The 21,043-nt window shown below is 38.9% G+C and overlaps 1 protein-coding gene across 5 annotated transcripts in view; it reads right to left on the minus strand.

Annotated features, from left to right (window-relative positions):
- Nucleotides 1-21,043, minus strand: part of ITGA9 (integrin subunit alpha 9) — a 588,487-nt gene that overhangs the window by 269,402 nt on the left and 298,042 nt on the right. For all 5 annotated transcript variants that reach the window (XM_034425607.3, XM_034423994.3, XM_034424808.3 and 2 more), the window contains exons 16-17: nucleotides 20,332-20,481; nucleotides 10,521-10,597 (exon numbers count right to left, since the gene is read on the minus strand). In XM_034425607.3, coding sequence (XP_034281498.1) covers nucleotides 10,521-10,597; nucleotides 20,332-20,481 — 227 coding nt within the window. The remainder of the gene's footprint in view (nucleotides 1-10,520; nucleotides 10,598-20,331; nucleotides 20,482-21,043) is intronic.

The raw sequence follows: 21,043 nt of genomic DNA on the forward strand, positions 1-21,043 counted from the left end.
TTGTTAAATTATATGATCAGACTGTAAGAGACCTGGAGAAGTGGAAAAATTTACAGCTGTCTTTGATGGGACGGATAGCAGCAATTAAGACACATGTTTTACCCAAATGGCTATTTCTATTTCAATCAGCTCCGGTAAGGTTAGATAAAAGGTTTTTTAAAGGTTTGGATCAAGTTGTGCTGAAATTTATCTGGCAGGGGAAGAAGCCTAGGGTGAAGCTCAAAATGTTACAAGAGCATGGGGGGGGGGCTTTGATCTCCCCTGCTGGGAACTATATTACTGAGCTTCACTGCTAGCCTGGATGAAAGAATGGGTGTTATTGAAGAGGAGGTCTTTTCTAGATTTAGAAGGGCACGACCTACAACATGGTTGGCACGCACTGTTATGGAAAGAGAAAACTCAACAATATAAGTATTTTAAGAGACAATATTTAAGGCGAATATTGCTGGAATCCTGGGACATAATTAGAGGGAAATTTTATACTAAGATCCCAATCTGGTTCTCAGCAATAAAAGCGATGACATATCCAACAACTCTTAAACAGGATAACATTTATAGATATGAAGAGCTTGTGGATGCCCAAGGGATATTAAGATCTAGGGAAGATTTGGCTGATAAAGGAATTAGGTTAGATTGGTGGACCTATGCTACAGTTCAATCTCGCTACAGGAAGGATAGAGATAATTACAGGATATATGTGATGGAGCAGAGTTTTGATAAAATATTAATGGGAGAGGATCATAAATACATAACTAAAATGTATGCACAATTGCTTGAACGAATGATAGGAGAGGAGGTTGTAAAAGACACTATGATTGCCTGGGGGAGGAATTTTGGGTACTCGATTCCTTTAGAAAAATGGCAACAAATGTGGGGGGGAATATTAAAATGACTACAGCAACGTCTTTCAAGGAAAATACATATAAAATGTTGTATAGGTGGCATCTCCCACCAGCAAGAATTGCTAAAATGTTTCCGGGTGCATCAGAGTTATGTTGGAAATGTGGGAAAACCAGAGATACGTATTTCCATCAATAGTGGACTTGTATAATGGCAAAGAGGTATTGGAGAAGGATTAGGAATTGGATTAAGGAAATTACTAATGTGGACCTCCAATGGAAACCTGAGATATATTTACTAGATATTCGCCCAGAGGGGCTAAGTAAGAAAAAATGGTATCTCACTCTACATATTTTAGTCGCAGCTAGAATAGTGTTCGCCCAACAATGGAAAGAAAAAGAGATACTGGCCTGTGTCCAAATTATAAATAAAGTATTAGAGTGCGCTGAAGCGGACAGAATGACATATAGGTTGAAAGAAAAAGAGGATTCTGAATTTTTTCAAAGTTGGGACAGTTGGTACCAATGGTTGAATAAAAGGATTGAGATGAAGTGAGGGCCTATGTCAATATGAGGAGAGATATACTTATCTAGATTGAAAGATAATTGTTTGAAAACCATATTTGGGGATTATTTACTTTATTCTGTGTTGTGGGCACAATTATTTATTAATGAGGGCAGGAATATTATCTGCCAGGATAGATGTGTTTGTGTGTCTAGTGTTATGAATGGGGGAGGGAGAGAGGGGAATGTATGGTTTTTGTTGTTATGTATAATCAATGTTTTTGTCCTATGTTGATTTTAACTTGGAAAATTTAATAAAATTTATTTAAAAAAAAAAAGAAAAGAAAAAATGCTTTCTTTTTTTTTTTAAAGTTTTTATTGTTTAAGAATTACAGTACAATTCCACCATTTCCGGTTTCATGGTGTTAATATACATATACTGATATACCTTCATAATATTTACATTGTTATTTACATGGTATTGATTCATTATCTTAATTTAAGAATACTGCCCATAGGATTTCTTACTTTTGTAATCCTTAATATATAATATTACCTTTTATTTACATAAAATTGCATCTATACTCCCTTTTATTTCCTCCTGCCGGTAGTATGACTCCTATCCACATACTCATTGAATTAATCATCCTTTTAAACTTCTTTAGCGCTCTCAAGTTTCACTTTGCTTTTCTTTTCTTCAACCACTCATGCCACATATCCCAAACACTATAGTAGTCAGTTTCCTCTCTGTCATTAATTTCTAACGTCAGTTTGTTCATTTCGGCACATTCCAATACTTTTCTGATTATGTGCTCTTCGGATGGCAACTTTTTCTCCTTCCAATGTTGAGCAAAGGAGATTCTTGCTGCTGTTATTATATGTGTAATGAGATATTTCTTCTTTCTTGTAAATTCTGACTTCAAGATTCCCAGGAGAAATATTTTTGGTTCTAATTCAATTGTATCTCCTATTATTTCTGACCCATTTATGTATCATCCTCCAAAATTCTTTAGCTTGTGGGCATGTCCACCAACAATGATAATAAGTACCTTGCTGATGACCGCACTTCCAACAATTTGGGGTCATATTTGGGTATATTTTGGCAATCCTGGCCGGTGCTAAGTGCCACCTGTATATCATCTTGTATTGGTTTTCCTTATAAGTTGTTGCCCTGGTCATTTTAAGATTATTATTCCAAATTTGGTCCCACTCATTCAAATTTATGGTTTGTCCAAAATTTTTGGCCCATCCTATCATTGGGTCCTTAACTACCTCCTCCATCAAATCATAATCTACCAGATTATTATCTGGTAACTGTATCAAAGGTTGCCTTGAGATCTATAAAACCTTCATGATACAGGTCTATTTGAGATGCATTTTTCAATCAGAAGATGAAGAACTAAGCACTGATTGGTGGTACCTCTCCCCTCTCCAGACCCGGCCTGCTCTTCAGCGATCAAATTCTCAAAATCCAGCCACTCCTTTAGTTTATCTTGGAGGTGTTTGGTGTAAAGTTTGCTGATTGTGTTTAGCAGATTTATTGGTCTATAATTGGCAGGGTCATCTCTTTTTCCCTTTTTAAAAATTGGGACAACAATTGCCAAGCCCCAATTTTCTGGGACATAGCCAGTGGAGTCGATATAAGTGAATAGCACCGCCAGAACTGGTATCCACCACTCCAAATTGTTCTTCAGTAATTCAGCGGTAATGGAGTCAGCTCTTGAGGCCTTCCCAATCCTGAGTTGGCTAATGAGCTATTTGATTTCAGACTCTGAAACCGGGGGCCATTCAGATAAGTCCTTCATTGTGTACCTTATACTCTCACTGGACGGGTCTTCGTACATTCTCCGAAAATGAAGTTCCCAGGTTGTAGGAGGTATGTGGACATCAGAATGTCTAGCTATTAGACGTCAGAATAGAGAGGAGTTCTTTTGCTTTGCAGCCACAATAAGCTGTTCCCAGGAGGACCTTGTGTCTTGTCTCTTCTTAAGAGCAATCAGTTGCTTATATTGTTTTTTGAGAGTAATAAAATGTTTAAGACTTGTTTTATTACCATTCCCAGTCTCGCTTTTGTACATCTTATAAGCCAAGGTGAGAGCTTTCTTGGCTTCTACACAATCCTTGTCAAACCATGGTTTGGAGGTGATACAGGGCCTCTTAGCTGAAAAGTTCCAGTCATGGACTAGTATTGGTTGTAGCTTATGAACTATGTTTTTATATGGTTCTTGTAAATCTTGGGAAGGATTGGCTGTAATAAAGGTTGAGCGAAATTTTTGAAGATTGTCCTTTGATAGAGCTCTTCTCACCTTCTGGTCAAATTGTTGGGACCATTTGACCCTACATCTTGTTGGGCCTGCTGGAGAAACTTCAGGAATAAATTGGTCCCTGAAGGGCATCTACCGGATGAAGGGCTTCATGTATATACATAAAGGTAGATGATCGCTTTCCAGGTAAGGTAGGATTTCATCTTAAAAATAGTTCTCCCCTGCGGAATGGGACAACTCGCTGCAGTCAAGTCACCACAGCCATCCCACCTTGGCCATGGCCTAATCCCAACAGTCATCTCTCTACGGCCAACCTGGCAAAGCCATCTCGCCATGGACACCTCACCATGGCCAACTCACCATATAATTTAATTTTATTTAATAACTTTATTGTCAATTAATAAAGAATAATCAATGTTCTTGATTATTAATAATAATTAATAATAAATGTTATCTACCACTGTTTCTTTGACATTTCCATTAACAAACACGGAAATAAGGTAGAAGAAACACTAACATTTATTGCATTGAGGTATCCCATGAGGATTATCCCATGGCAAGTTATGCCACAGCTTGTTGTCCCTTGGTGAGTTGGCTGCAGCGAAAAATCCATGCTGAGATGGCTGCACCAGCTCCTGCTGATTTTATTTTTGTGTTGCAGATTTATCACTGAAGGAAAAGAGGTCAGAAAATATTTCACCAAGTAAAATCCATAAGTTGCATTCCATAAATTCCTGGTAGAGTTTTCATGTCTTTGGTGAAATGTCTCACATAATTTCTACAGATTTCTATGAGACTTCACAGGAAGATTCTATCAATCTCTCTGTTTATTATATAGTTGCAAACAAAACAGATTTCGAATGAATATTAAAATGATGTCTGAATAAATTGCTAAAGCAGGAAAAAAATCTCACAGTTCTGATGTCATGAAACATTGACTACTGGCATAAGCCTGATGATGGCAGATGGGATTCTGCCGAAACGTCGCTTCTACCCTTTTAGGGATATATCCACAATTACACGGGAAGAAACCCGAAATATTAACTACACACACACACACACACACACACACACACACACACACACACACACACACATATATATATATATATATATATATATATATATATATATATATATATATATATATATGTATATGTATATGTATATGTATATATATATATATATATTCTGGGCTTTTTCAATAACAGATTATACTTCAAAATCTCCATTGGCATAACCAGCAGGCAACATGAGCTTCTGTTTGTTATAATTTCTTTATTCTTGATATAAAATGTATTCAAAAGTCATAGAAACTTTTGATATGATGTAATCCAGATCCAATCATCACTCTTTGCTGCTGCAATTCACAAAATGAAAAACTCTTTGTATGCTGCAATTTGTGGAAAGGCAAAAAAGTAACATTTTGTCATTTTAGGCATCATCATTTTCATCGTTGAAAATGTGAATGTCTAACCTTTATGGCTGCAAAAAGAAACTAACTGCATCCACCCAAAGTCTGATGAAATTAGAGAGTGAATTTGCAAAATAAAAATGCCCAGGGGCTATGAAAGGTCAGTTCTCTGTACTATTGTCATGCCTTGTTTGACCTCAGCCCTTTTCTGTTGGACTCAAGTTCTTCTTCTGAACTTTGCTTTAGAGTTGAATTCTGCTGGGAATCAGTTCTAGTATAAGGCTTGGCTCTAGGAGAAAAGTGTGTTTAATCTCTTCCTTTATAACTTGTTGAAGTTATAACTAGCTTTATCTATACCCTCATTATCTACTGTAGTTCACCCATACTGGAATTTTCCTCTTCTGCAACCCCAGCCCCACTTAGTTAAGACAACAATCTTCACTCAAAGCTGTGACAAATACATAAAATTCTTACGTTTCTACACACACACACACACACACACATACAAAATAACAAAGTGTAAAGATTAGGACGGTAGGGAAACTATAAATGATAGAAGAGATCAAGCTGTATGCCAATCAAAAACAGTTTATGGTTTTGAATACAATCCCAGAAAATTTCCTGCCTAGTAGCAGCAAATGAATTATGTCAAGAATCTATAGTAAAAAAGAACCCTGCTTTTTAAATATTCTCAAATAGGAATCCTTCTATTTCAGCTCACTGGATAATTTTCAAAAAAAAATCTCATGCAGTTTTCCTACAAGATGACTCCATATAAAGTAAGTAAACTAAGTTTAGGCAGGTACTTAAAATTAAACTATGGGGTCATGTTCATATTACCACCAACCAAACACAATTGTGCGGTTACACTGTTCTGGCTTTTATCAGATGGGATAACCCTGTGATGTATCAGCTGGGCAGGACTGGGTTTTTTTTAAAAGAGTTGAAAATTTCTCTATGTAAATCTTATATTACAGGGATAGAATGCCCATTATTCAAAGCCAGGAATTTGTATCTTTTTCCCAGGACTTATTTTATTTTCCTTGAGTGGTGCCATCTTCAATGGTGAATTATTATAAAACACAATAAAATGCTGAATGTGATTTTTAGAAAGATTTATCATCAAAGATTTATCCTATTTAAAAAAAAGTGAAAAGAGAGAGTAAGCTTGAAGCAACCAATTTGCTCAAAATCCCAATTTTAACCATAACGCTCTCCCATTTTTAAAACTTTGTTAGAATTTCTATATGTGACATTCTTAATATTTTACAAAACTGGTGAATAAAATTTCTCCAAAAGATAACCAGGTGCAATCACTTGTCTTTGGAAAAGATAGACTGAAGTTCAGTGAATTTAGTAAAGAGTTAAAAGCATTTCTATGTTTTTGGCAAATAAGAAGAATTTAGACTTTTTGTACAACAGGATAGTTATTCTTCCACTGAAATCTTCACTAGATCAATTTACCCATAGTTCATTCTTTTCCTCTATGAGTTAGACATAATAAATTCAAAAGGTGATAGAAATAATTATTAATAACATATCAGACATTAATAACTGCAAGCTCTATTTATAAACTTATTCTAACTATCCCAAATGACTCACTAAATGCTGATAGAAGAAAATCTGGACTCCTTAACTCCTTAACTTAATTACTAGAATCAGTTCTAGTATAAAGTAAAAAAAAAATACATGGTCTATACGCATATATTCACACCAACCATTCTCTGAACATCATATCTGAACACAGTTAAGGAGTTTGTGCAAACAGCAGCAGCAGATTGTTTTTTTCAACCAGATAATCTGGCACAGCAGCATTTCATCTCAGAGCAAAGACACTTATCAAAAAAAAGGCAATGTGACCCTAGACACTTCCTTTATGGTCAAGATGGCCATTATGATATCCTTTATCTTAATAGATGGCTTCTCCCATCTTCATAATTTTTTTCAGAATTTTTGCGCTCAGAATGCTCTTATTTATTCAAGGAAGGGGTTATTGTGCTCTGCTATTATATAGTACATAGTAATTTATGCCAGTGAAACACGGACACTGACTTCACAATCGATACGAAAGTTACAAGTGGTGCAAAGAGTAATAGAAAGATACATGCTCAGCATTACAAGACAAGATAGAAAAACCTGCACGTGGATTAGAGAACAAATGAAAGTATATGATATCATCAAGAGAATAAAAGAATTGATATCATCAAGAAAATAAAAGAATTGGAAATGGGCTGGTCACATAGCAAGAACAACTGATGGCAGGTGGACCAAGGCTGTCACAGAATGGATCCCACTTGATAAAAAGGGTCTACAAATGAGACCTAAAACAAGATGGATCGACAACATCAGCAAGTATTGCAGGTCCAACTGGCAAAAAAAAAAAAAAAAGCTCAGGACCGTATCAGTTGGAAATATGAGGAAGAGGATTTCATTCTGCAACGGATAGACAATGGCTAACATGATGATGATGAATTTTTAACTGTCCAAGATTTGAGTCTCTGCTTGCTAAAATCCAAAAATGGATTCTGTTGCAATTTTCCCCTTATAACTCCTGACTTGAGATCCCTGGATAGGTAATTATGTGAGAAAATGAACCTCAGATTCATTCATTTCTGTTTCCTATTATGTTGAAAAAGCTTCCATTATTTGCTTGTTTGGAGAAGCAGAAATGGAATTAAATGGCTTCCCCAAACCTGGAGGCCTTCTGACCAATCCACAGCCAACTAGCTATCATAAGATATGAAGGAAACTGCAATTCAGTACATCTTGAGACCACCAGACTGGGATGGTCAAGCAGATCCAATTCAACAGGGCCAAAATTATAAATTTTGTTCAGACTTCCTGAACAAAAGAAAAAAGAACATTAAGAATGAAATACACATTAATATTAGCAGTTTAGATTTTTTTCCATAACAAAATCCCACCATATTCTTTGAGGGTTTGAATTTTGACAATCATCTAATATTAATTACTGCCATCAGTTCTGCTTTCTATATTTTAATAATATTGTTTTCATTACAATGGGTGGCTGATTTTTTTTCCAAAGCCCCAAATTTTCCCATCACTCCTTGTTAACCTATTTTCCTGATATACAGTATTATGTCCTTTAAATTATAAACATAATGGACATAATAATTGTAAGTTGCTCTGGAAGATTTGTATAAAAGTGTTATATAACTGAAACAAATAGATCTTTGCTATGGAAATATAAATTAAACTAAATAAATTAATAATGCACAACATAACTGCTCAGAAGAAAAGCAATTGTTTCCTCCACCCAGTGGAAATCAATTCAAGGATATTTAGATGGGGATCTTTAATCATGCAACCTCCACAATAACAACTCTGTGAGGTATGCTGAGCTAAGGGAGAGCACACAACATCACTGTGAATTTCCAAGGCTGAGGTGGATTAAATTTAGATCTTCCCAGTCATAGGTTACTACTTAAGCACTACATCTCTTTGGCTCTTTTAAACAAATAGCCTCATGCAGGTCAGAGACAGTCTTTCTGCCTCTTCTATACAAGGAATGGGAAGAAATATAATTACCCTAACTTCTCTGCTTTTTCCATTATTGCTGTCCCTCAAGCTTCTTCTGCTTTTCATGGTACTAATGGAGTACTGTTATATCTGTGTAGTCCACAGGGTTGGATTTTCTCTTCAGCTGCATTGCTAGGAGTCACCTTCCTATTTTGCCTAAGGGTAGTCCCTGCCCTTCTTTATTTAGGATTAGAATTTTCTTCTGATGTATTCCACTTTACACAGATTCAAAGCATTAGAAGAATTCATTTAAATCATCCATTCCAATCCCAATTAACAACATTAACCAAAGTTTTTCCTCTTAACAATTTAACATTTGGTTATTAAATGCAAGCAAAGTTGGGTGATATGGTCGCAACTGTTGCAATCTGTACTCATTTGTTTTGGGAAAGAAAATGGCATGATACAACTATAAAAATAGCTAAAAATGAGAAAGCCTTAAGAAGAAATAACAAAATTAGGGGAACAAACCATCCGACAATTCATTTTAGAATGCTATAAATTTAATGACAGCCCTTCAAAATTGGCTAGATCAAGAAAAAGATTCAATTAGTCTGAAAGGAAAACCTGACTAAGCTTTTCTCTTCCTTGTCTTATACACTAATGAATTAGGAAGAAGTCAGACTGATATTCTTCAAATTTTTTGTTTCCCAGGTTTAATGCATGCTTTTTCCAATTATCATTTCTGTTTAATATCTCCAAAGCAGGGGTGAAATGTAAACTTTGTTACTACCGGTTCTGTGGGCGTGGTTTGGTGGGGGGTAATGTGACTGGGTTGGTGTGGCCAACTTTTTTTTTTTTTAACTTTTCAAAGCATTTTTTCTAATGCTTTGAAAAGCCTCTGCCGATCAGGCAATTCAGCTGGGATCATCAGAGAAGCTTTTTAAAAAATGCCTCTCTGACGATCAGGCAACTCAGCTAGGATCGTCAGAGACTTTTCAAAGCATTTTTTTTTGAAAGAAAAGAGGTTGCACAAAAAAATGCTTTGAAAAGCCTCTGACGATCCCAGCTGAGCCGCGCGATCATTAGAAGCTTTTTTTTTAACTTTTAAAAGCGTTTTTTCATTGGAAGAGGTTGTAGAAAAATGCTTTTAAAAGTAAAAAAAAAAAAGCCTCTGATGATCGTGCGGCTCAGCTGGGCCTGGTGGGGGTGGAGGGCGCAGGGATTTTTGCTACTGGTTCTCTGAACCACCCGCCACCATCGCTACCGGATTGAGTGATCCGGTCCGAACCGGGAGCATTTCACTCCTGCTAAAGTCATCTTTGTGAGACTCTACATCTATGCATTTCATGTGTGTGTGTGTGTGTGTGTGTGTGTGTGTACATACATACATACTGTACATATACATACATACATACATACATAGTATGACTGGTTTTTTTTTTCATTTTTCCATTATCCACTTGATTGTAAAATGAATAAAATGCAATTTTATTTGGTTTAAGAAAATAATCAATGGTCCACTTTTTAAATTGCTGTAAGACATTAGCTGTGCAATTTCCAGAACTGGGCTTTTACACAGTCAATTTAGGAATTTTAACCTGAAATTCTATGACAATTGGGCTAGGAATTGCAGACTCCTGAGCCAGATTACATGGAGGAATCAATATCCTTGCCAAAAGTCTCACTTGCCAAATCTGTTTATCAAACAGATTGGTCTCTTTGGGGATGTTGATCTTCTAGCCAGGAAGTGGAGTCTGCAAGAGTTGGAATAAGAATCCAATTATAAATCAACTCATGTTGGAACAGTTTACAGTTTTGCTGGGATCTGTCCAGAGTTCTAAAGAATTTCTTGTAGAGACCATTCTTGCTTACTCACCTGTAACCTTCCATCTGACATGACTACTTCTCAGTTTGCACTCAAGACATCTAAAATCTTCTTTACAATTGTGAACTTTCTTTTTACAGCCCAATATCTCACAATCCAAGCCATTTTTAATTGAAAAAAGGGCTACTTACCTAGATAGGAAGAGTTTACACTGGAGTTTCAGGTCAGCAGCACAGTCATCTGACTGACAATTTCTTTCAAAAATAGTCTATAAGAAGTCAGAAAAAAATAATAGAGTAGAAAAAAGATTTAGATAAAATCTCCTCTTTGTAAAAGAGCACCCAGCCCCAGAAAAAAAAAAGGCTGATGTCTGTCCCAATATCTCCAGGCGTGCTGGAGAAAAGAAAAACAAAACACTTTCTCAATTTTTATCCATCACTATGGAAAATACTAAGGCAGATGAGTCAAAGATCTAATGTGATAGAATGCAGCTTTTTGTACAACTAGCTGAATACCCATGTAGATAAGTTGACACAGCTTGAAAATTAATGAGTAGTTACGATCGGCCTCTCCTCTCCCCCTCTCTCCCTAGAGCCTTGCCCCACAAAAGCCTATCCTAGCCTAGCCCCTTCTCTCCTTCAGCCTTGCCCCACAGAAGCCTCCCCTATCCTATCCCCTTCTCTCCCTCAGCCTTGCCACACAGAAGCCTCCCCTATCCTATCCCCTTTTCTCCCTCAGGCTTGCCCCACAGAAGCCTCCCCTATCCTATCCCCTGCTTGCTGCTGTGAAAGTAAAACTGAAACTCCTCTCCTCTGCTTGTGTTTTGCATTTGGAACAGATTTCTTTTCAGGTGGGGAGAGGGAGTAGAACTCCTTAGCATCAGAGCATGTTAATAATAATATAGGAAATACTAATGCTCTGATGGTCATTTCAAAAAATCCTTTCTTAGTGAGCACCTAGAAGCCAAGAGGAACATATGTGGCAAATTTCAAGTTTGTAGGCTTTACGGTTCTGGAGATTTTGTGATGATGCGTGAGTGGTATTTTGCTTTTATATATATTGATAAATACTAATTATTTCATATCTCACTGAATATTAAAACTGCACAAAAAAGGCCAGTTGACCAGAAGAAAATGTTCAACCTAAAGTAATACTTTATTGGCTCAATTCAAATGTAGTCAAACAGTGAGCAAAAGAACATCCCTCTAAACCGACTACAAGCAAAAAAACTGAGAAGTTAAAAGTTTCATGCTAAAGGTAATTGTCTCGTCTTCAGACAGAATCTAGATGGAAGTAGTTTAAGGTGTATGAGAGCTGATTTGGTGTAATGGTTAAGGCATCAAGCAAGAAACCAAGAGAGTATGAGCTCTAATCCTGTCTTGGGCTCAAGCAACTCATTTTGCATAGCTTTTGGCCAATCACTTTCTCTCAGCCCTAGGAAACAATGGCAAATCATTTCTGAAAATTTCCCTAAGAAAATTGCAGGGACATGTCCAGGTAGTCTCTGAGAATTACACATAATGCAAAGAAGGGGAAAAATATGAGATATAGTTCAACCCATGAAAATCTACTGAAAATGTCATTTTGTATATTTTGCAAACATAAAAATGCAATGAAATTTAACCGTAACACAATCAGGCTACAAGAGGAAATCTTAAAATGTAAAATGTGCAGTTCATAAAGAAGCATTTTTTTTTAGAATGGATCAAATCTGAAGCACTGTATATGCCATTCTTTAGCATTTCTCAAAAAAGAAAGTATATTTTCCTAATGTTCCATCATTACAATGCAAAGAACCAACTGCTTTTTACTATATGTAAACCCTGGGCAATGTATGAAATCTTTTAACAAAATCCCATTTTGTTCCAGTGCAAGAACCTGATGCCATCTCATTGATGATAACTAATTAACATTCCTGAATATTTCCGAGGTTTAAATCATATATACTTGTGTAAAATAACTGGAAGAATATTTCCACTAAATGTCCTGGTAAATGAGAGCAAATTCCTTAGTAGCTATAAATGTAAAAAAACATTCCTGCTATTAAAGAAACAGACATGTTGGTGTAAGGGGCGTGGGGCTTAGAACAGCTTTGAAATTCCTTTGACTTCAGGAAATATTTATTTCCACATCAATGGGAAACCCATGTTGTGAAATAGTTCCAGGATGCAAGGGCTCCAAATTCAAAGCCCTTTGAACATAAGCGTTGGTGAACAACAAAAGTTGCAATCTTTGAGCCTAAGCAGGTTGGTATGAAGCAGATTCAATGTCAAATTAAACAAGTTTTATTCTATGGTACAGAAATAAATCATGAAATATATTTGTGCAAATTATACCATAGCATTAACAAATGGCCAGGACTCATAAAATAGATCAGGTGTATTATTCTTAAATTTTGAACTTCATTTTTAGGGGGTCAAGATCTGCTATTGCTATTAGCAAACACACAAACACAACACTCCAAGCAAAAACTAAGTTGCTACAATACTCAAGTCATTATAGTAGTGGGCGGGGGAGAGGAAGGGGTTAAATTAAAATTAATTAAATTTAGTTCAATTAAGTTATAGCACAGGATAAATTCCTCCTTTTGTATAATAATTGTGGATATAATTCATTAAATGAAAGTACCTTACATACCTAGACTAATATTACATTATTTTACAGACATCTGATGATGTGTTGGAGTGATCATGTTTGATGAATCTGTACTGAGTGTTCTGAAATGCAATGCAAAACTACAATTTACAGGTATTCCTTGTTTAATGACTACCTTGTTTAGCAACTGTTCTGTTATGATGGTGATTAAAAAATAACTATCCTTGCACTCACAACTTTCACAACAAAGAAAGTAAGATCATATGCAAAGTCATGGTTTCACTTAGCAACTGATTTGCTTAACAACTGAATTGCAAGTCTCAATTCTGGTCCCTAGATGAGTACTTGTTCTGCTATTTCTCTATGTTTATGAATCCCCTTCATTTTTTGTGGTTTGACAAGGAAACAATCAGAAAGATTCATTTGCACTTCAGAATAGTCAATTTCCTATGGTATCCAAGATCAAGGAAGGCCCTGTTAATCTAACTAAACAATCAATCATATATATACATGTGATATATAATTCTATTTTCTTTGCTATATAGTTTAAACTAACCAAACAAGGATGTAACAAGAAATTTACCATTCATTTAAAAGTGAAATCTAATGGCTCTGACCTTTAATGATAGTATATGCATATATTCAATATATTACAATCATGCATGAATTTGGAGTATTTTCTTGCCTAGAGATCTGGGACAATGACTGGTCAATACCTTTAGTCTATAAAAAGAACAGTAATAGTCAGGGATTAAATTTTTTTATTATTAGTATTTGTTTAAGGTAGCATGCCACTGATTTAAGAGCTATTAACTTTAATGAATCAAATGTGGTTATTTTTTAGGGTCAACAAAAGATTGAAAAAAGTCACACTGTTTTAACAAACAGCAGAATGATGCTCACACAAGATCTGAAAAATGCCTAACAAATTTGATGATTCATTTAATGAGAATTGTTCATTTATTTTAGAACAATAAGATTTGTAACAGTGCTAATGACACTGTCCGCCAAACTTCCATTAGTAGGAGCAGTGTAAGTGCTAAAAAGCATAGTGGGATGAGATACAATATTGAAAAAAAAAAAAACATTCAAGACAAGAAAATTTCTACAGGAAAGAAAGAATAGCAGTCTCTTCTCATCAATGTTTGGAGAAGGGGTGCTTTCTGTTTCTCCAAAGGTCATGATTGATTGTAAGACTTCAGGCCACTGTTTCTCAGACTTGGCAATTTTAAGTGGGTAGATTCCTATAATTTCCTAGCCAGCATGAATATCTTAAAGTAACCAAGTTTGAGAAGTATGCTTTAGGTGCACAGCCTGAGACTGTTGGGGCCAATACATCTTCAAATGCTTTGGGGCTACAAAGGGGGCAAAAAAATTAAGTATTCATATAGATGAATACTTCAGTTTAATTAACTATATATGTAAATGTATATGTATATGTAAATGTATATGTATATGTAAATGTATATGTATATATGTAAATGAAAATAAATTATTTTTTCCCCTAGCTTTCCTCACCACTTTGAAGAATGGGTATCTTGGCCTTTCATTTTACATCCAAGTCTTGCTCTTGAAACAAAAAGGATATTCTCCTCCATATAATATGGCAATGGTCTTTGGAGGTAGAGCTTTAGGTGGTTTTCTTCCCTGAACTATGAGATGTGAGCTGAACAGATTTCCAGGAGCAAATTCCTGTTTCCAAACTAGGGGACTACAGCCAGTCCACTTGGAAGCAAAAGATCAGTTATTTAAAGGAACAAACTGCAAATATTTGAAATATTTTTCTGCTGTTCCACGTACAAATAACAACAGCAGCATAGTTACAACTGTTTAGTTAAGTAAAATAATTGCAGATCTTTCAACTATATGTGCAGATAAAGCTACTAAAAATTAAGCTCTAAACAAGTAATTCCAACCAACTCAGTCCTCTTTTCTCTCCCATATACTGGTCTGGTAAGGACAGCCAGTCCCAAAAGCTCAAATTAATCATATTGTATCATAATACTGGGTGGAATCATTTTTATATTTCCTGGTATGGAAAAACATCAATTCTGTGCCAATTTGGGGTTCACCCTGGCCACTGAATTCCAACACATGAAACCTGGCAGATATATGTGGATGAGACTGAATGCATCAGAGATTCCACCCAACCGAAGGGGAAGGGGGAGGAATATTTCTAATTAGACTAAAGAGGGAGGGGTTGGAGAAAGCCATTTCCTGTAATAAAGGAAACATTCATATTTGGGACATATTGGGAACAGAGGAGATTCTCTTTGACTGAACAAAGCATATGTTCAGCACAAAATTTAATCATATGATTCTCACTTGCCACAGATGATCTAAAACAGGGGTGGCCCTCTAGTTATTCAACTACATTCACTATCGCTCCCTAGCACTGTTGACAAGAGTAGAGTGGATCTGTAATTTAACTGTTTCTGAAAACTACATGTTTTTCATTTGTTATCTAAAAGATAACAATCTAACACTGTATCTCTCAAACTGATTAGGCTGGTCTACACCTTAGCCCCGTGATGGCGAACCTATGACATGTGTGCCGGAAGTGGCACGCAGAGCCATCTTTCTGGGCACGCAGAGCCATCTCCTGTTGCTCTTCCAGGTTCCGGCATGCCAGCCAGGTGGTTTTCATGTGCACCTAAGCGCCCAAAACCGGAAGAGCAGCCGCCCATTGCACATGCGTGGTGCAGGAAGATGATCTTCCCGTTTCAGGAATGTGCATGTGCATCAGCCACTTGGCTCCTGGTTTCTGGCGCCCATGCGCATGCAAAGACCGGCAATGGCCGACATGCTGTCTCCAGCGTTCCTCCGGCGCAGCTCTGCTGCCCCAGAAGAGCAGCAGCAGCAGCAACTGCAGGGGGAAAGGCAAGAGCGACTGGCCTGCTTGGGCACTCAGGGGAGTAGGGCTGCACTTTTGGTCTGCAAGGCATGGCCAGGAGGAGGAGGAGGAGGCACCACCACCATGTAATGTAAGAGTGCCTGGAGGGGGTTGGGAGCCAGGCTGATCGGGGCAAATCAGCTTGCAGTCCCCAAGAGAGACGGGCTGGGCGGCAAGCCCACACATTGGCACTCACATGGCGGTCAGCAGATTGTGTCTCCACTGGTGTAGCTGGGGCAAAAGCGTGCAGCCCCCACTTGGGTATTGCTGGGTTGCACTTTTGGCTTGCAAGGTGCGACCAGGAAGAAGCACCGCCGCTGCCATGTAAGGTAAAAGCACCAAGGCTGAGAGGACGAAGTTGGAAGTAGCAGTCCTGGGGATTCTTTACCACCACCGCTGCTGCCGCGAAACATATGGGCGTCTCCCCAGTTGCCTCGCTGTGGGTGCCAGACGAGAGGCGGGCAGCAGTCAAAGCCACGTGTGTGAGCGATCAGGGAGCTCCTCTCCTGTCACAAGGATGCTGGGAGGGTGGGAGTACATACTTCCCCACTCCTGGGGTGGGGAAATCGATGAGCCAAATGTTTTTCCAAGGGAAAAGACGGGAGGGCTGGAGGGAGGGCAGGAAACCGATCCAAACTCTCTCCCTTCCTCCTTCTTTCTCCCAACCCTGCCAGCCACTCTTAGTCTACCCCTACTGAGGCAGGATAAACACTTGGAGTTGGATCAGTTCACACAACCTAGTTTCAGCCAATGGCTCAGAGCAGCAGCTTCGCTTGAGGAGGAGGGGAAAGGATTGAGGGAAGAAAGCCGGAGCTCTGGCAGTCTGTTACTCTATTAAACGTTTTTCCAAAGGCTGCCGGAGCTCCGGCTTTCTTCCCTCGATCCTTTCCCTTCCTCTTCAAGTGAAGAATATGGAGGGGGGTCTGGAAGAAGGGATAAAGTTTGCTTATTTAAAGAGGACATGCTTCTGGTGCGAACGTCACGCCCCCTGGAAGGCTTGGTCGTTCTCTTAGAGTGGGTTGCCTGCAAACAGTTGAGATAATTTTGAAAAGATTTTCGAAGCCTGCCCTTCAGTTGCTTTCGAGTTTGGAAAAACGTTTAACAGAGTAACAGACTGCCAGAGCTCCAGCTTTCTTCCCACGATCCTTTCCCTTCCTCCTCAAGCAAAGCTGCTGCTCTGAGCCATTGGCTGAAACTGGGTTTTGTGAACTGATCCATCTCCAACTGTTTATCCTGCCTTACTAGGGGTAAACTAAGAGTGCTTGGCAGGGTTGGGAGAAAGAAGAGGGAAGGGAGAGAGTTTGGATCGGTTTCCTGACCCCCCTCCAGCCCTCCTGTCTTTTTCTCTGTTCGAGAAATGGCTGCGAGAGTTGTTTAGCTGGCTCAGATAGGATTAGAAATTGTCCCCCTCAGAACAGGCTCTCAATTTGGGTGTCCTCTTAGACTCCCAGCTAAGATTAGAGCAACATCTGACAGCTGTGGCGAGGGGGACCTTTGCACAGGTTTGCCTGGTGCACCAATTGCGACCCTACTTGGATCAGGAGGCTTTCCTCACAGTCACTCATGCCCTTGTCACCTCACGGTTAGATTATTGCAACGTGCTCTACATGGGGCTACCCTTGAAAAGTGTTCGGAGACTACAGTTGGTCCAGAACGCAGCCGCGCGAGCTGTCATGGGTGCACCTAGATACACCCACATTACACCAATTCTCTGCAAGCTGCACCAGCTCCCTATTGGTCTCTGGTCACAATTCAAGGTGTTGGTTATTACCTTTAAAGCCCTACATGGCTCAGGGCCAGGTTATCTTCGAGACCACCTTCTGCTGCATAGCTCCCAGCAACCGGTAAGATCCCACAGAGTTGGTCTCCTCCGGGTCCCGTCAGCTAAACAATGCCAGCTGGCGGGCCCGCGGGGGAGGGCCTTCTCTGTGGCAGCCCCAGCTCTCTGGAACCAGTTACCTCCTGAGGTCTAGATCATCCCCATCCTACTGGCCTTCCGAAAAGCGGTGAAGACCTGGCTTTTCCGGCAGGCCTGGGGCCGTTGATCTCGCTCTTGTGATCTGGCGAGATCTGGCCATGAATGGCATGAATGAGTTTTTAATGTTTTTAATGTTTTTAATTTTTAAATGTTTTTTATAATGATTTTTTTTTAAATGTATTGTGAGCCGCCCTCCGAGAGGGAGCGGCATGTAAATTGAATAAATTAAATTAAATTAAATTATTAAATTAAATTAAATTAAATTAAATTAAATTAAATTAAATTATTAAATTAAATTAAATTAAATTAAATTAAATTAAATTAAATTAAATTAAATTAAATTAAATAATTAAATTAAATTAAATTAAATTAAATTAAATTAAATTAAATTAAATTAAATTAAATTAAATTAATTAAATTAAATTAAATTAGCTACCAGACTGAGGGAAGCCGCGGTGAATTCCAGGCTGGCAGTCTGGCCAGGGGAAGGGTGGGTGAGAGAGCAGTGCAACTCCTCGCATTTTGGTGGCATGGGGCTCTGAGTGTGCAAAAGAGAACAGCCGTCGGGAGAAAAGTTTTTCGGGAAGCTGCGCAGAGCCGCCTTTTACTTCCAGCAACTGGAGGAAGGTGCTTTTCTTGGCTGCTGTGTGAATAGACCAAGATTGTTCTTCGCAGAACTCCTGGCCACCGCGTCTCCTTTTAGACCTGTAATCACTCTCCTTAGGAGGGAAGCCACCAGTCGGGCACCCAGCTGGCCCTCCCACTCACCCCTTCGCCCCCGCCAATGGCAGTTCTTGTGCTGCCGCTTCCCCAGCAGCACCAGAGCAGCCGGCAGGGCAGAGAGGGCAGTGGCAGGCTACGACGGCAAGCCATTCGCACTGGCTAAGAGACAGGGGCTGCTCCTGGAGCAGCCAGGAGGAGAAGCCGCCGACAGGGAGGCGAGCTGCCCCAGGAGAACTGGAAGAGAGCACAGCTCCCCACTCATGGAGACCCACTGGCCGGGGAGCAGTCACAGTAAGCGGCAAGAGGCGTGCTGACCAGTAAGTGGTCATGCTCCCTGGCGGGAGAGGGTTGCACCAACCTTTGCCGGCATGAACGGCCGGCCCGCCTCACGCTCCAGGCAGCATCCATCATGGCTGGATATGGACACTGCCCGGAGCGCAAGGCTGGCAAGCCGTTCGCGCCAGCAAAGTTTACTGCAGGAGGCTTTTCAGGCCCAAAATGGGGCGAGGGAGTGTGAAGCACATGTGCAGGGCACGCACATGCATAACGCAGGTGAGCATGTGTAATGCGGGGGGCGCGCACATGCACAATGCAGGGCGCATGTGCAGGAGGAGTGGGGGCGTGCACGCGTGCGCAGGTGGGGGATTCGCATTGCATTATGGGTGCTGACACGCACGCACACTGTCACACACGCACACAAACACTTTTGGCACATAACAAGAAAAAGGTTCGCCATCATTGCCTTAGCCTATCTGCTCTCTGGCCATTTCTTCAGTTATTCTCCCCACCATATTATGAACTCTATTTCCCCTAGGACTTCTGTCTAATGTAGGGTAAATTCCCTTATCAACTGGGAAATTCTCTGTATAATAATTCATGCTGTAATTAATTGCTTAACATTTTAGAACAGAAGAAATTTGCCATGAGATATTAAATGAGGAGGGACACGTTGAAAGCATTGAAGAGACCAGACTGCAGATCTAAATAATGAATTTCTTTATTAATTTATTAGGGCAATTATCCTATAATAAATAATGAAGGGACAATATTATAATAAGTATATGAGCAAGTCCCACTGGAGTTAATGTGGCTTAGTTTTTCAGCAGATATGGGGTACTTTCTATTACCAATGCAGGAGAATTTCGCCTCATTCTGCTCCTATTCCTACTATATGTGCTTCAAAACTGCTCCAGAATCCCAAAATATTTTGGAAGACATCCAAGAGGGGTGAGAAAAAGATAGCTCTCTTTTTAACAGAATGATATCAGTCTTCAGCTTTTGTCTTGAATTCTGATTTAGTAGTAGTATAAATAGCAGTTCTGCAACTGTATCACATAAGGTAGAAGCATTGTGGAAAAAAATACCTGGAGAAACTGTATGAAAGCACTGCTTCTGTTCATTCCCTACTAAATGCAGGAAGATGAAAGCCAGTTTAGTATAGTGATTAAGCTGCTGGGCTAGAAATCAGGAGACTGTGAGTTCTACTTCCACCTTAGGCGCAAAAGTCAACTGGATGATGTTTGGCCAGTATTCTCTCAGCCCAGCCTACCTCACAAGGTTATTGTTGTAGGGAATATAGGAGAGAGTACTGTGTATATTTTCTGCCTTGAGTTATTTATAAAGTAGTAAGGGTGGGATAAAAATCTATTAAAATAAATAAATAAATCTAAATACAGATATTTTACAGCATGGCCAACCTAACTGTTCATTCAGAAAAGAGAATCTCATTTCTTTCTCATTAGGGAAAAAAGACAACATTGTTTATTTCCAACATTGATGATTGTTTTTATAGAAAGACTATCCAAACTCTAACCTGGTTTCTCTGGGACATTTTCTGGCCTTTTTTCCGTCGGAGTACAGGCTTGAGAGCAGGTAATCCTTTTTCCTCCTTTTCCACAATATTTTCCCCAAGGCTATATGTAGCTTCAAAGACAATTGGTGATATCACATCTTTGACTCTTCTCTATAAAAAGATTAAATGAAACAGAAAAAGAACAGTTTAATTCAGAGTTGTAGAGATACATGCCAGGGCATTCTCTTCTTGCATAGTTTTCTCTTTCTCCTCTGTCATGTTTTTTTCCAATTAATTGTTCATTTTTTACACTTGATTCTAAAAGTATGCTTTCCAATTTCAGGTTTAGAAATGGACATTTTCCACTAGTACCTTCAAATAGCTCTCAACAGCTTTTCAAGTTCATCTCCCTTGGTAAACAAAACGTATTATTTGCATTTTAGTGGGATTCGTTATTTTCATAAAAGATTTACCATATTTTTTGGAGTATAAGACGCACTTTTATCCCCCAAAAAAGAGTAAAAATCTGGGTGTGTCTTATACTCCGAATGTAACATCAGCCATACCTGGCGGAAAGGAGACGGTGGCAACGGCAGCAACAGGCAACTGATTGGCGGTATTCTGGGAGGCTGATCCAACAATCAATCGGAGAGATGGGATTCAAACTGTTTGGATGAACTGTTAGTTAATTGAGGAGAATCCGCTGATTCCAACAGTCAAGCCGTTAGCTGAG

Source organism: Pantherophis guttatus, chromosome 4 (assembly GCF_059756535.1).
Source record: "Pantherophis guttatus breed Tessera chromosome 4, ASM5975653v1, whole genome shotgun sequence".
Lineage (NCBI taxonomy): Eukaryota > Metazoa > Chordata > Lepidosauria > Squamata > Colubridae > Pantherophis > Pantherophis guttatus.